The sequence below is a fragment of the Crotalus tigris genome, unplaced genomic scaffold (assembly GCF_016545835.1).
Source record: "Crotalus tigris isolate CLP2741 ecotype Arizona unplaced genomic scaffold, ASM1654583v1 scf7180000024434.1680833, whole genome shotgun sequence".
NCBI lineage: Eukaryota > Metazoa > Chordata > Lepidosauria > Squamata > Viperidae > Crotalus > Crotalus tigris.
Window position 1 is genome coordinate 397,928 of NW_024100602.1, and position 14,592 is coordinate 412,519.

General features: G+C 41.6%; 1 protein-coding gene across 4 annotated transcripts in view; it reads left to right on the plus strand.

Annotated features, from left to right (window-relative positions):
- Nucleotides 1–2,833: 2,833 nt before the first annotated feature.
- The window catches only part of LOC120302567 (cartilage acidic protein 1-like), a 90,558-nt gene continuing 78,799 nt past the window's right edge, over nt 2,834–14,592 (plus strand). For 2 of the 4 annotated variants that reach the window (XM_039331153.1, XM_039331155.1), the window contains exons 1-2: nt 2,834–3,024; nt 9,500–9,702. In XM_039331153.1, the coding sequence (XP_039187087.1) occupies nt 2,971–3,024; nt 9,500–9,702 (257 nt within the window). In that variant the 5' untranslated portion in view covers nt 2,834–2,970. Of the gene's footprint in view, nt 3,025–8,736; nt 9,134–9,499; nt 9,703–14,592 lie in introns of those variants that run through there. The other 2 variants (XM_039331156.1, XM_039331154.1) reach the window with 2 other exon arrangements.

A 14,592-nucleotide genomic window follows, 5' to 3' on the forward strand; every position in this document is an offset into this window, starting at 1 on the left:
ATTTATTCTTAAGTATTATGTCTCTGCATGTAACAGCACGACATACCATTTTATTTCTCTAGAGTCATGCATCTGATGAAGTGGACTGTAGTCAATTAAATAAAGCTAACACTACAATACTATTGTTTTTGCTACAGCAGATTAATGAACTAACCCCTTGGTAATCACATGTTTTTATCATAATATATAAGAGTAAAATGTCTGATGGCTAGATTAGAAGTAGGGGAAGATCAGTGACTCTGCATATTGTTAAATCTGCAGGGATGATTTGAAAGAGGGTATTATTATCCGGTGCTTATGATTGTAAATTTATATAGCCTACTTGTAAGCAGAGAAGCAAATTTGGGTAAATTAACATTGGCAGCTGACTGGACTACTTGCAAATGGAATTATATTACAAAAGAGATACTAGTTATATTTCACTCAAAACCTCCAATATGATTGCTACAGAAATAAATGATCAATTACTATTTCCATTGCATATATTCAGCCACTGACACATTACACATCTTGGCAATGTATTTCTGATGTAAAAAAAAAAGAATTCTTACACTATACTTAAAGTGTCCTGTGCTATCCTATGCTATACTTGAAGCAGATGCTTCCTTTCTAACAAATACTATATGTATGTGGAAAATTATAATACATGAGGTATGTCAGTGATGGCGAACCTTTTAGAGACCAAGTGCCCAAACTGCAATCCAAAACCCACTTATGCATCGTCAGGTGCCGGGTGAGTGTGGCCCATTGGGAGGGGTGGCCCATTGGGTGGGCGTGGCTGCAGTGGTAACAGCAGACTGGGTGGGACTAAAAAGTTCAATCAATCAATTCCAACTTTGCAAGCTTTTTTTTTTCTGGCGAGAAGTTGAAATTGACTGATTGATTGAACCTTTTTTTTTTTGCACGCGGTGGCGAAGGCCTAAAGCGAAAAGGTTTTATAAAACCCAGCTGAAGGCCTAGGACTGGGGCAATGGCACGCGTGCCCACAGAGAGGGCTCTGAGTGCCGCCTCTAGCACCCGTGCCATAGGTTTGCCACCACTGAGGTATGTGTTATATATATGGGGTTTCTGATGATTTATGTGACTGAAAAAAGCAGTAGTTAATTTTGCTATACTATTGATGTTAGAGATGTGGGGCATTATCTTTAATCCCCATTAAACTCCATACCTGGTTAAGAAGAAGCTACAGCGTAATTGATGAGTTAGGTGACAAAACTAAGTTTCTAAGGATCAGGGATCTATTCATGCGTTTTTATATCATGGCTATTTTCTTAGTTGACCTTTTTTCTACTGTGAAGTACACTGGTCTTCAAAAGAGACTTCACATGGCAGTGGTCAAAGGAGGACACATAATTCTGGAGAGGCATTCATTCTTCTCTCCAAAGGTCTCTAGCAGCAGAGTTGTAGCACAGCCAATACCCACATCAACTGGAACTGAAGGCAGCCATAATTCAACACATCTAGTGATGCCAGGTTAGGAAAGGCTTTTCAATAGCAGCTGCATATGTGGCCTCAAAGAGTTCCTTCAAACACCCTTTTAACCCAATGCAGTCTCCAGGAATGCTTGCTGCTTTTTGGCATCAGGAGACAATTTCAAAAATTCAGGATGAAAATGTTCCTATTCGCCAGTTGCATATTGGGAAGAGGGGAGTGTGTTTCCAGTAGTAACCATTTCTACTTAGTGAACAGCAAACTATGGAGATCTTAGAAAAACTGTGCTTCCAGCGTCCTTAACCTAACCATGTCACAGTATGATACAGAGGCATTGATAATATACCCTCCAACACAGAGAATCAAATCTAATGTGCTTAGCTGCCCAAACAGAAAAAACAAAAAAATAAAGGAACTGAATATTTGTCTGGTTCCTGGGCATGGTGGGCACAGTGCTGAGAACTTGGATATCAGGATTTGTCAAAAGAAGCAAGGACTCAGGAAGAAGATAGGCTTCTCCCCTTTGGGCCCTCAAGATGAAACTTATACAGAGCCTGTTGCTTAAGGAGAAGAGTGGAAACTTCAGCGACCTCCAGTCTTCCATCCTTTCCCTTTTTTCTGATAACAGAGAAGAAGCAAAGTTCCCATCTTCAACCAAACTTGTGAGGCAGTGGAGACACACAGCAACAGGTCATGGGTGGTGAAGATCATAAGGACATCTAAGAGGGGTGTTGGAATCAATAGGAAAGGAAGCGGAAAGAGTGAATGTCCACGGATGTTGGGCACAGCTGAGGGCACTGCCTGGAAAAGGGGGAGAAGGGAGTTATTATTGGAGGAGTCGCCAGCGCTGCTTCCCCAAGGCCACAGCCCCTTTGGCAAGCCCACTCCCCTCTTCCATCCTTGGGATGCGAGGGTCCCCGGCTTTGCTTCGTTCATCCTTGCATGCAACTTCTCAATTTTCCAACCAGGGCACCTTTGATCACGTAAAAGAAAGGGGATAGAAGATAGTCCAGCCAAAATTGGCTTTAAGAAGGCGCAGGACAGGCGAATGCTGCGATACCCACGCCCACTCACTACGTTGCTCTTCTTTGTAGCCAAGGGGAGGGGGGGCCGTCGGAGGAGTATTGCTCCCTTATAAAGGTTACACGCCCGCTCTTGAAAGCTGCTTCCCACACACCCCATGTTTGCACGGATACACACATACACACACCAGCTTCACCGCCCGTCACAGTTTGCCTCCGTATTGATCGGCGCTGCCTGGCCGCGCTTCCCCTGCAATTCCAGGTAGTAAATCAGTGCCAGGCGACTCCACCTCCCGGCGTTGCCATTGGGTGCCTGCTGTGCTCCGGTCACAGTGATTGGTCGCCTCGCGGGCACAAGCCTTTACATAAGAAGGCGCTCGCTCTGCTGACTTGATAGAGCTGGAGAGATACACATTCACGCACGCCAAGCCCGAAAGAGCGGCGGCCAGGCGAGCGGACACTATCGCTACAAGCACCCGCACGTGAACAGGGCAGTCCGCCTGCCTGCCCGCTCGGAATGTTTCGCGGCCAGCTGGTAGGCATGGAGCTGCCCCGGCAATCTACTTGCCCGGTGAGTACAACTGTTTCTTACCCTACTGTGCACATCCCGACCCGAGCAAAGTTTTCCAAATTCCCAGAGAGATGGAGACTTTGGGCGGGCAGAAAAGTTGCAGTTGGCGAATGATGCGGGGCGGGAGGGGGCTGTGTAAGCACAGTCGAGGGCCACGTGAGACTGGCGGGCGGAATTTTGGGTTGAGGGATGGGATTCTGGGAGAGAGCGGTGGGGAGGGGCCGCGTGAAGAAGCCCGGGCTTCGGAAACCAGAGAGTAAGGAGTGGAAGTGAAGGTTTGGCAGATGTGATGGGGACGAGGAAGCACTTTTCTGCGCTGGGGATGTGCGGAAGAGCCGCTGTGGAGACAGCTATCGGCTGTCCAATGGCGCGCTGGATCTTCCTGAGCAGGGAGCTGTTTCTTGGAGTGCTCGCCTCCGGCAGTGAGCAAAAACGGAGCGCCAAGGTGACTGCTGCTCTCCAGATTGCACTAGTGCTGCTGGTGGCGGCAGCTGCTAGTGGTAGCAATGCCAGTGTTGAGGTTGGCTTGGTACCCTGCAGTTTGACATGGCCGAGGAAAGGCATGGTTCCAACTCTGAAGTGTAACTCTATGGGGCCCGGAGTTCTGACTGCTTCCTGAAAATCTGATAGGTCTGGTTCCAAATTCTTTGATTTTGTGGGGGAAAAAATAACACTTGCCTGCAGTATTAATGCAGGATCTGGGCTGGGAATAATAAACTCTAGAAAGACAGCAATGCAGACAAAGCCAATAGCTTTTCTTAGTTAGTGACTCCAGAAAAAAAAACAATTGGAACCAGAAGCAATACTGGGCCATTACTGAGGCTCAAACCTGAATTTTATGATGTCAATGCTTTTGATTGGTTGAACTTGTTTGCCCTCCTGCACTTTGAACAAGAATCTGGTGGGTTGGCATCTTGTGACATTTCTTAACTAGGTTGATACCAGCAGAAGTCATTGGCTGAACAGACATGATGTCATTGAGAAGGATGCAGAAATACATTTAGACAAATACTCTGTGAACTAGTGATGTCACTAGTCTACAATGAGGCAGAAAACCCTGTATCATTGAGACTTTTGGAGAAGCATTTATACCAGTGGCTCCCGGCCTTTTCTATACGCCCGCACCCCTAGAACTCTTCTGATATACCTCTTACAAAAGTTCAAAATAAAGGCAACGAATTACGCATATACACTATAATTTTGAAAACCCAAATTTTCGCACCCCCTGGAATATCGTCTCGCACCCCCAGGGGTTGCAAGCACACCCAGTTGAGAACCCCTGATCTATACTATATTGGTGATGAGGTTCTGTAGTTCAACTATCATTTAGGAAAATAGCAGAAACTGCTGGCTAATGCAAAATAGTGGTCCACTTACATTTTTGGTTGTGCTATGGCCACTCATTTGAAAGTATAGGATTTGCTAGGAGAATGTTTCGACTGAGAAAACCACATGCAATTTCTCCCTTCCTCTGACTAATGGCAAGAAATCAAAGCATGCATTTATTAGGAGATTATTGCATAGTGTTAGGTTGTTATGCAAATCCCCATTTCTTTCCAACAGAAGACATCCATTGTCACCAACCCCACTGGTTTCTGCATATGTGGATACAAATAGCAGGGTAATCAGCCACACCCTAAGAGATCATGAAAATCATGGAAATATGCATCTGTTGACATACCCTCCTGAAGTGCCTCCTCTCTAGTTTGACAAGACACATCTCTGCTCCAAACATCATTTTTTTAGAAGCTTTTCATCCAGTCAGCATTTGGAACCACATGACTAGAAAACTAGAAGATAACTACAAAAAGCGGGATTATTATCACAGTCTTATGTTTGGGGGCAAATTTGCTGCAGCATAGACTCAGAATGGGCATTTTTGTCCACACTGCATTCTCTATGTAAGAGCTGACCCCTGGTATAATAAAAAAAATCATAAAGTCTAGGGCATGAAGTCATGCAGATGATTTCCATCAATGTCCACAGCAAGAACAAAATGGCGTCCTTTTTCCAGCTGCCAAGGACATCAAAAACCACATCCGTATCTTGTAATCCTAACAGACATCTAAGACTGTTTCTGATCTTGGTTTGGTTCAAGATATAAGTGGATTCAATCTTGAATCTTCTTAATCTATCAGTACCTTCCACCTTCAGAACTGACCTGAAGAGGTAAGGGCAGCGATTAAAAACAGCAACATAGGCAGCACACGAATACCTCGCTTCAATCCATTGCTTTTCTATACAATCCTGTTTGAACATGGGGATGGAGAGATTCTCCTTGCTTTTCCTTTATCACGTCATGCTGCTCTCTTGATACTTTCAGCCTTTCTAGGGCTGTCCTTTAGTGACTTTTGCAGGCATATCAGCAGCGATTGCTGAATGGCCACCCCCAACCCAGGAAGTAAAATCTTGAAACCTGAGAACAAAACAGGGATACGCAACCTTTGGAGTCCACTAGACACATTGGGAATTTTGAGTTATGTCATGAACAATATCACAAAATGGCTGCCATAGTCACAAAACTATCAATTTTTTAAAAAGAGAAATGTGAAATTGATCCCCGCTACTCCCTTTGGTCTCACCTTCCAATCCCAAGTACTCTATTCCACACCCAGCTTTACTTTTCCTTTGAGATTTTTGGGTGGTCGAGGAGGTCCTTTTCTAAACAAAGCCCTGGGTTGCTACCACCTACAACTTTTGTTTTCTAAGTAAGTTTGAATATCGTAGGTAACTTAGAGGCACTCATGGTAATGATGGTGGAGGCTGATCTCTTGCTTTGCTACAGGCCAACTTCTTGGTTCAATTTTTCACTTGAAAAAGAAATAGTACTCAGGAAACCCAGTAGCACTGAGGGAAGCATTCACAAGTACAGTTAGTCCTCAAGTTACAACAATTTCATTTAGTGACTGTTCAAAGTAACAATGTCATTGAAAAAAGTGGCTTATAACCATTTTTCACATTTACAACCATTGCAGCATCCCCATGGTCATGTGATCAAAATTCAGATGCTTGACAACTGACTCTTATGACGGTTGCAGTGTCTTGGGGTCAGGTGATCACCTTTTGGGACCTTCTGACAAAGTCAATGGGCAAGTCCGATTCACTTAACAATCATGTTAGTAACTTAACAGCTGCAGTGATTCACTTAACAACTGTGGCAAAAAAAGTCATAAAATGAAGCAAAACTCACTTAACAAGTGTCTCACATATTAACAGAAATTTTGGGCTCAGTTGAGGTCATAAATCAAGGACTACCTGTGATTTTGTTCACTCAGGACTAGAAACTTCACCAGCCGACTTGTGACTAGATCACGAATGGATTTAAATGGAGATAATAACAAATTCACTAACTATCCTCTACCTGACACTCTTCAGATATATTGGGGTCCAAATCCGAGTCATCCCAATCTAGTGAGAGATGCTGGCTAAGGTTAATGAGAATTAATGCTCCAATACTTTGGGAGGGGCTAAGCTATGCAAATGCCAGGCACAAATTGAGTAGATTTGTGTTAGAATTTCCAGGAAAGTAGTGTACAAATTATAATGCAGGACAAATGCAAAGATGAAATTTGGGGCTGGAGGCAAGATTAATTTCTAATATGTTTGTCTTTTCCTGTGTGATACTGTATACTGGCTACAACATATAATGAAATATATGATCATGATTCCTAATCAGTTTTCCTCAATAACTATTGGAAACTGTTCAAAATAGGCCTAAACAGAACTATTTTCCATATAAGGATTTTGTAATGTGTTCGGCAACTTTTTCCGATGGCGCTAGGAGCATAAAAATCAGGTCTTCCAAGGGGAAAATTGAAATCCCACAAGTTGAAAGCAGAGGTTACAAGGATCAAGTACATTTTCTTCATTGCCTGTGCACAGGTGCAAGCTCTGAGTGCATGTTTGTGTGTGTTTAGGAAGGCAACTTAATTAATGGCCATTTCCCTAATGATCTATCTAGAAATGCACACTGATGTATGAGTTTAATTAGCTCAAGCCAAATGCTGGGAGTGCGACAGAAGAACACGTTGTCTTTGTCACCAGGCGCCTGTTACCATCCTATGTTTATGGGAACTTATTTAATGAAGAGTTAATCTGTGCTTAAACTGGGGGATAGTACCAGCTACTGGCCTTGTATGATGGATTGTTTTGCTATGGAAGAACACAAGAAAGATGCATTTGCTCTTGTACTGCCTACCTAGTCTTTGACCTATAGACACCTACGAATGGCTTCTTCATTGTTTCTAAAGCCAATAGGTGGAGTTTTTCCTAATGAGAGAACCAAACCTGATAGCTCCCAGTATTATTACATCATAACTATTCATTCTAATCATTACTAACTGCAGTTATATGCACCATTCCTTATATATCAGGAAAGACCAAGTTTACTCTTTTCAGTTTTGTTTTGAGTAGGTTTTCTATATTTCAGGCCACATCATGAATTCTGCAGCCCTAAATTCGATTGCAATTATAATGAAATAGATAAATTTCATCCATTGCCTCTTCAGAGAATAATTTTGAGCATATGGTGATTTCAATGAAGTCATGGGAAGTCGTGGAAGCTTGCTGATCTTCGAGCAGGAGGAGAAAAAGCATAGGACATGCCTAGTTGTAGTACCATCTGCCTATCAGTATAGGTAGACTGGATACTTACAATTATTCCAGACCACCTCTGGGTTTGGATCCAGCAGGAAGATTTGCAAGAGCTTACCTTGAGATCTGTTTTCTAGAAGCGTTGATACCACAGGGTACTGCTAAGAGGGGTTAGGACAGTCCAAAAAGGCCAATAATAGAGCTAATGAGTTATTATCTGTAGAAATGTTCACAAGACAGATTACCTCTTCCATAATGCATTTTGACAGCCTTCTTATTCTCACAATCGGGGTGGATAAAACAAGATGAAACGACGGGCTTCTCCCCCTTCACACTTTCATTCCAAGGGACTTTAAAGGGACTATTGATTGTAACCTACGATACTGATTATAAAAATACTCCAAACTGACAGCCCTGGCTGGGGGAGTAAAGATACTTATTAACATAAAATATGAGAGTTTTCCTATGCAGATACTGACAGAATGAAGAAGTGCCCCCCCTTTTTTGCTAAGCTTTAACTACTCTTGTTGTCTTTATAAATGAGGGTAGAGATATCCATCTGTTTTAAGGATTAACAAAGCTCATTGCAACATTGCCTTCTCATGAAGTAAAGAAAGCTATCGTATCTTAGAGTCCATCTTGAACTGAAAGGTGACTTCTGGCACAAGATGCTTTATTTGCTGCCATCTTCTTTTTTGCATGGATTACTCCATAGGAGAAATCAACAGAGATTCTGTGGAAGTGCTTTAATGTTGAGAAGATCCTGCCTCAAGAAGCAGACTAGATAGCCCTCAGGATCTGATCTTCATCAGAATTACTGGAAAATTATGAAGCAGAGTGTTATCAGCTTAAAACAGAAATGGGATGTTATTAAAATGCTTGCTCACATCACTGCATTTTGGGTGTAAATATATATTATGTTGCCTGATATTCTTCTATAGATTCTTTCCTTCCCGTCTTCTAGCTCGGGCTAGCCACAGAATTGATGGAATCAAAGGAGAGAGATGGGACATTCTTCTTGAAGGAATGAATTAAGGTCCTTTCTCTTCCTTTTAATTCTGATGAATGGATGTGAGATCTAATAGTCTAACCTAGTATATTTTTGTTTCTCTTCAGCAGAGGTGTGGAATTCTGAAGCTAATATGTTTTCACATTCCAGTGTGAATTCTGAGACAGTTGAATTCACTTTCAATCCTGAAACTAGATGTTTGGTACGAATTATACTGTCAGCACATCCTGTTCTTCACAACAGCTGAAATTTTCCATAGTTTTATTATTCCAATACTTCCCCCCTAGAGCTCAGAAGATTAAGAAACAGATGTTTCCTGCCCACAATGGAATAAAAAACAACATCTCTCTATTGGTACTTGAGCATTAGGCAACTGCTGACCAATTCAGAACTAAACCAAAATCTCCAAAACTGCTTGCCCAATTCTACAAGGAGTGGTGGCAAGCCTACTCCTAAGAATTTAACAGGATGGTTATATCAGATCCCTGCCAGTGCTTATCTGCATGGGTAAGTAGCAGTGAATTGGGCAAAACAAGCTAGATTTTGAGCCTTGGTGGCACAGTGGTTAGAATGCAGTATTGCAAGCAAACTCTGTCCATAGCCTGGAGTTTGAACCTGACTGGCTCAGGTTTGATTCAGCCTTCCATCCTTCTGAGGTTGGCAACATGAGGACCCAGATTGTTGGGGGCAATATGCTGACATTTGTAAACTGACCAGAGAGTGCTATAAAGGAGTTTGGAGTGGTATGTAAGTCTAAGTGCTATTCCTATTGTTATTTTCCATAATGTAATAATCTGTTACAGGATTTTACATTAAAAAAAAATCTCAGCTACTAAGTGAATTGGTGATGTAGCCACATGCCTCTCTTTATAGGTGCCAAGGTTGCTGCTACTGCTGTTGTGGAGCTTGGTTCTGCCTTGGCCTGGTGAAGGATCCCAGCGTAGTAAACCCATGTTCACAGCAGTTACAGATCAAGTCCTTCCCCCTGACTATGACAGCAACCCAACTCAGCTCAACTATGGTGTGGCTGTGACTGATGTAGACCAGGATGGAGACTTCGAGGTTATCGTGGCTGGGTAGGTACCAAGGAAAATGCTAAGTATTCCTAGATGCATCGGAAGTTGGGGGGAGGGGCTGCTACCCCACAATGAGCTGTATTTGAGGAGAAAGAATAGTCTAGAATTAACAGGATGCAAGGTAGATGGTTACATCCCAAAGGCTGGTTTCATACAAAGTGTCAAAAAAGGATAATGTATTATTGTTGTTGTTGTTGTTGTTATTTTGCCTATCTCACAATCCCAAGCAATTCTGGGTGGTTTTGGCTAAGTGCCATACAGTATGTGAATTCATCCAAAGTTAGAAAGTTCATCCAATATAGATTTGTATGAAAGTTCATCCAAATATAGATTCGTTTGTAAGCCATGCCCAAACTATTATTTATTTTCATCATGGTATATTGAACAACTTATAATTGTCTAATTTACATATAAGAAAAGCCCTAAATCACTTTATAATGACAATAGCTGGATGCATATATTGTATTAATTCAAAACTAAACAAATTATATTAAAATTTACTACAGTTTGTGAATTCAGACCCTGTTTCTCAGAAGAACTTGGACACTGTTATGTTTGTGGGGTTTTACAAATGTTCTGGACTAAAACTGCTAACACTCCCAGTTAGTGAGATCTGCTTTTCTGGTTGAGGCCTATGAGAAATGTCATTGAAAACCTCTGAAAGGCATTAAATTGGGTAAGGCTGTAAAAGGAAGGAAAAGTATAGATATTCATATTCTACTTTGTTCTTAGAACATGTAAAAGTTTATATGGAGCTGCTGAAATAAACCAAAAATAACATCTGTGCAATGATTCAATTTCAGATGTGTATGTGGATTCTCAGTGGAACTACTGTACAATTGCATCCTCAACGCTTACAGCCTAATTGTCTCCCATATCACTTCCCTGATTAACTGCCTCTGCCAGTAGCCTTCTCAACTCCCACCACAGTTTCCCCAACCTGTCCAGGCTGGAATCATGACCTAGGAAGTAGGGGCCAGAGGGGACTGTCTCTTTATACCCGGCCACTGCTTGTATAACTTGTACTGTCATAAAACATGTCTCAGTTGCGCTGACCTGGAAATAACATATATCCATTGAAAAGCTCTTCTGTCTAGGATTTCCTAGAAAACAGGGAAATTGTTTATATAACCAAATTTGTTTCACCGAGCCCTCTCAATCTCTTCTTGGCCTTGATTTTTCCTAGCTCTTGTTGTTTTCCATCTACCATCCCTATAGCAGGAAGACAAGATGGCAAGTCTGTTTTAAACACATGGAGTATTAGGGCCATCATTTTAGAGCCCCATATTTTTCTGTTTCATCCCCACTGGGCTGCTGGGGACCTCAGTTGCCTGAAGTTGCATTCTATCTCAGTGGTCTCCCAGGATCTTTCACTAACAGATTCCAATTTCTATGGCTAGCAGTTTTTCATTTGGATTCATTTATACGTCACGTCTTCAAAGATTGCTCATAGCAGTAAAACATTAAACTACTTCGCAAACTGTAGTCCACATGCTGCTACACGAGCTCTTTGGAAGAGCAGTCTTCAGCCTTACTGAATGATCACAGAGAAAGAGCCACCCAGATTGGGTCAGCAAGCTGTTCCAGGCCAGGAGACAGCATGCAAAAAAGGCCTGCCCTCAAACATCCATTTCCTTCATGTCTTGGGGGGACATGCAGCATATCATGCCAGCCAGCATGTCCCCCCCACTGGATAGACATCTGGTACCTGGAGTAGAGGGTCCCAATATTTTTTTGAAAAGACTTGAGCTATAACGAATCAAGACTGGGCTTGGCAGCTAACTGGGAACCAATATAGCCTTGTAGGATAACTGTTATTCTGCTGTACTGTACTCTATTGTTTTTAAGGGTCACCTATTTGGAGCATATTTCAACCTAGATGACTAGGTCATCAATTACTATACAGGTAGTTTTCGATTTACAACAGTTCATTTAGTGACCATTCAAAGTTACAATGGGATTTGTGACATGATGGTTTTTCACACTTATGACCACTGCAGCATCCCCATGGTCACATGATCAAAATTCAGATGCTTGGCAGCTGATTCATATTTATAAAGGTTGCAGTGTCCCAAGGTCATGTGATTATCTTTTGCGACCTTCTGACAAGCAAAGTCAATGGGAAAATCAGTTTTATTCAACAACTGTGTTACTAACTTAAAACTGCAGTGGTTCACTTAGCAACTGTGGCAAGAAAGATCATAAAATGGGGCAAAATTAACAAATGTTTCCCTTAGCAACAGAAATTTTGGGCTTGAGATCGTAAGTCGAGGATTACCTGTAGTTGGAACCTAGTTCTAGCCTCTAGGCACCAGGTCGAAGCTGTTACTATATATCCTGAAGTGGGGCCATACAGTCATAGTTGTACTGGTAATACCCCACCCTAAATTAAAGAATGACCTCTCTCCTTTCACACAGATTGGGGAACTTTTTCCTCTCAATTCTTCATGCTGACCTTCCCAACCTGGTGCCTCCAGTTGTGTTGTAATGACAACTTCTAGAATTTTCCTGTCTGGAAATTCTGGGATTTGTAATCCCAATGCAACTGGAAAACTTGGCTGGGGAATTCTGTTTTGTACAGTTTATTGGAACCCAGATTATCTTACTAAGCCTAGAAAACTGTGGACAGACAGGTGTTTCTCATAGGTGAGGAAAAGTTTATGGCAAGTCCAGACATGTGGAAGAGTGCCCTGGTTTGACCTGAAGAAAAACAAACTTTCTCTCACTCTGAGAAAAGGCAACCTTTTCTCTTGCTCTTCTGACAGCCTCAGTGTGCACCCTGACATTGTGTTAATTGGCTGCAGCAGAGTGAGAGAGTGCTTCATCGCATTATTGACAGTGTGTTTGGCTTGAGTTGGTGCACAGGAGTGAGCAGGCATTCAGCTGTGTGCTCCTTGTATCCCTAATCTGACAGTCCCTTGAAGAGGAAGGATAGAAGGAAATGGAAACCAGCCTGGCCAGCTGCTCAAAGAGAAACAGCATGTTTTGCCTTTAGGGTGATCATGCTAGACATGCATTGACAAATGTGCATATGGAGAAGTGGAAGTTTCCCATGAATGAACAATCAGGAATGTGTGCATACTTGCCAGGGCTACTTTAATGTATCATTAAGAAGAGGCAAGTTATCACACAGGAAGCAATACCTTATTTATTTATCACATTTTTTAAACCACACATCTCCCTTACAAAGGGACTCTATGTTAGAATGGTGTGAGTCCAGTTGCTCTTAAAAGATCCTCATAATCTCTATCTAGGAATTCTCACCCCTAACTCTACCTAGTAGCTAGGAATTATAGGGGCTCCAAATCTGGAGAAATCGATTTTAATTCTCAAATATTACTAAAAGAAATTAATGGTCCCTTCTGAATGATTGTAAATGATACATTAACACAAGGAGACTAAAAACTGAGCTGCACATCCCGTATTTAATAATACTGCAATTACTTAAAATGATGATGATGGATAATCATTGTAAATGATAATAAATTCTAAGTGTGGGAATCAGCACTTCTCCCAATTTGTAGACTTCTTTACAGGATACCTACCCTGCAGCTTTCCTTAAATTAGTCCCCTCTAGCTATTTCAAATAACAAATCCATAAGACCCATTCCACATATGGTTGGAAAATATGGGAAAGATAGTTCAAAACATCTTGAGAGTGCCCAAATGGGAAAGGTTGTAACTTTCCCCCAAACGGTGGTGACTAAGTACATTGTGCTACACAATCCTATAATTGCTAGCCAGAATGCCAGTTCAACCAAATTCACTCGGAATGATGGAAGTGATCATGCACTTGATGTGGGGGAGAGGCTTTTTACAATAAGATATTTCTCTGGGTAAGAATTACATTCAACCTGTTCCTGATTAATCCTTGATTTCTTCAATTTCTTAGAAGGGAACTTTACCCGACAAACTTACTCATTAATCTATGTGTTCACCTGAATCCATCCATCCTTTTTATTCCCGTCGTTCCTCTGACCTTCCTTCATGGATGTGCATTCCAGATGCGACATCTCCATCACTCTGTCCTAAACTGTCACCAAGTTGTTAGTATTTTTGCTAAAGTAGAAACAGTATGCTAGTTTTTTAGTTATGGCCTTAGCAGAGGGAAGCAGAGCAATTGGAGCTTCCTTCTGAGATATGATTTATTTGTAGTCTGAAAAGGATTTCTGCTTTTGCTATACTTCCTCACATTTAGCCTGAGATGCACTGTAATTGCCCTCCCCAACACACACACATATACATCTTTAAGGTACAATAGTGACTTCTTTGGTATATAGGCTTAAAGCCTCTTGACAGAATTGGAACAAAATATAATAAAAACAAAAGAGAATGTAATCATAACATATTTAAAAGGTAATACATTAAAAAACAATAACAGCAATAAACAAGTTACCTAAATTCCTGAGAGGGCCAAAAAAATGTAATTTTGTAGTGAAAGGATATAACAATATCACACTTGTGGAAGGAGCACTTGATCATGGCGGAGGAGATATTAGTGCTAAGTAATACCTTGGCAGGCTGGCACACAGGAGGCCCACAAGTTGTAGCAGCATATTACCATGCCAGGCACTTAAAACCCATACTTTGGACTTCCTAGTTTAAGATTGAGAAATATATTAGAGCTGCTGCCACCAGAAGATGGTCTATGCAAAGTTTATAAGTATCACTTGCAGATCTAATATACCCAGCATTTCTAATTTCCTTTTGATATTGCTCTTAATAAAGGATAACAAAGTATTTCATTCAGCCATGGGCTGCAGCTGCCCAGATTTAGACCGCTTTGCATTGCAGAATGCAACCTTTTGTGCGAAGATTTCCACCCTAGGATTGCCAGGGCTATGCTTCCTAATATAGCGTATTTCAAATCTTGCAGCGATTAAATAAACT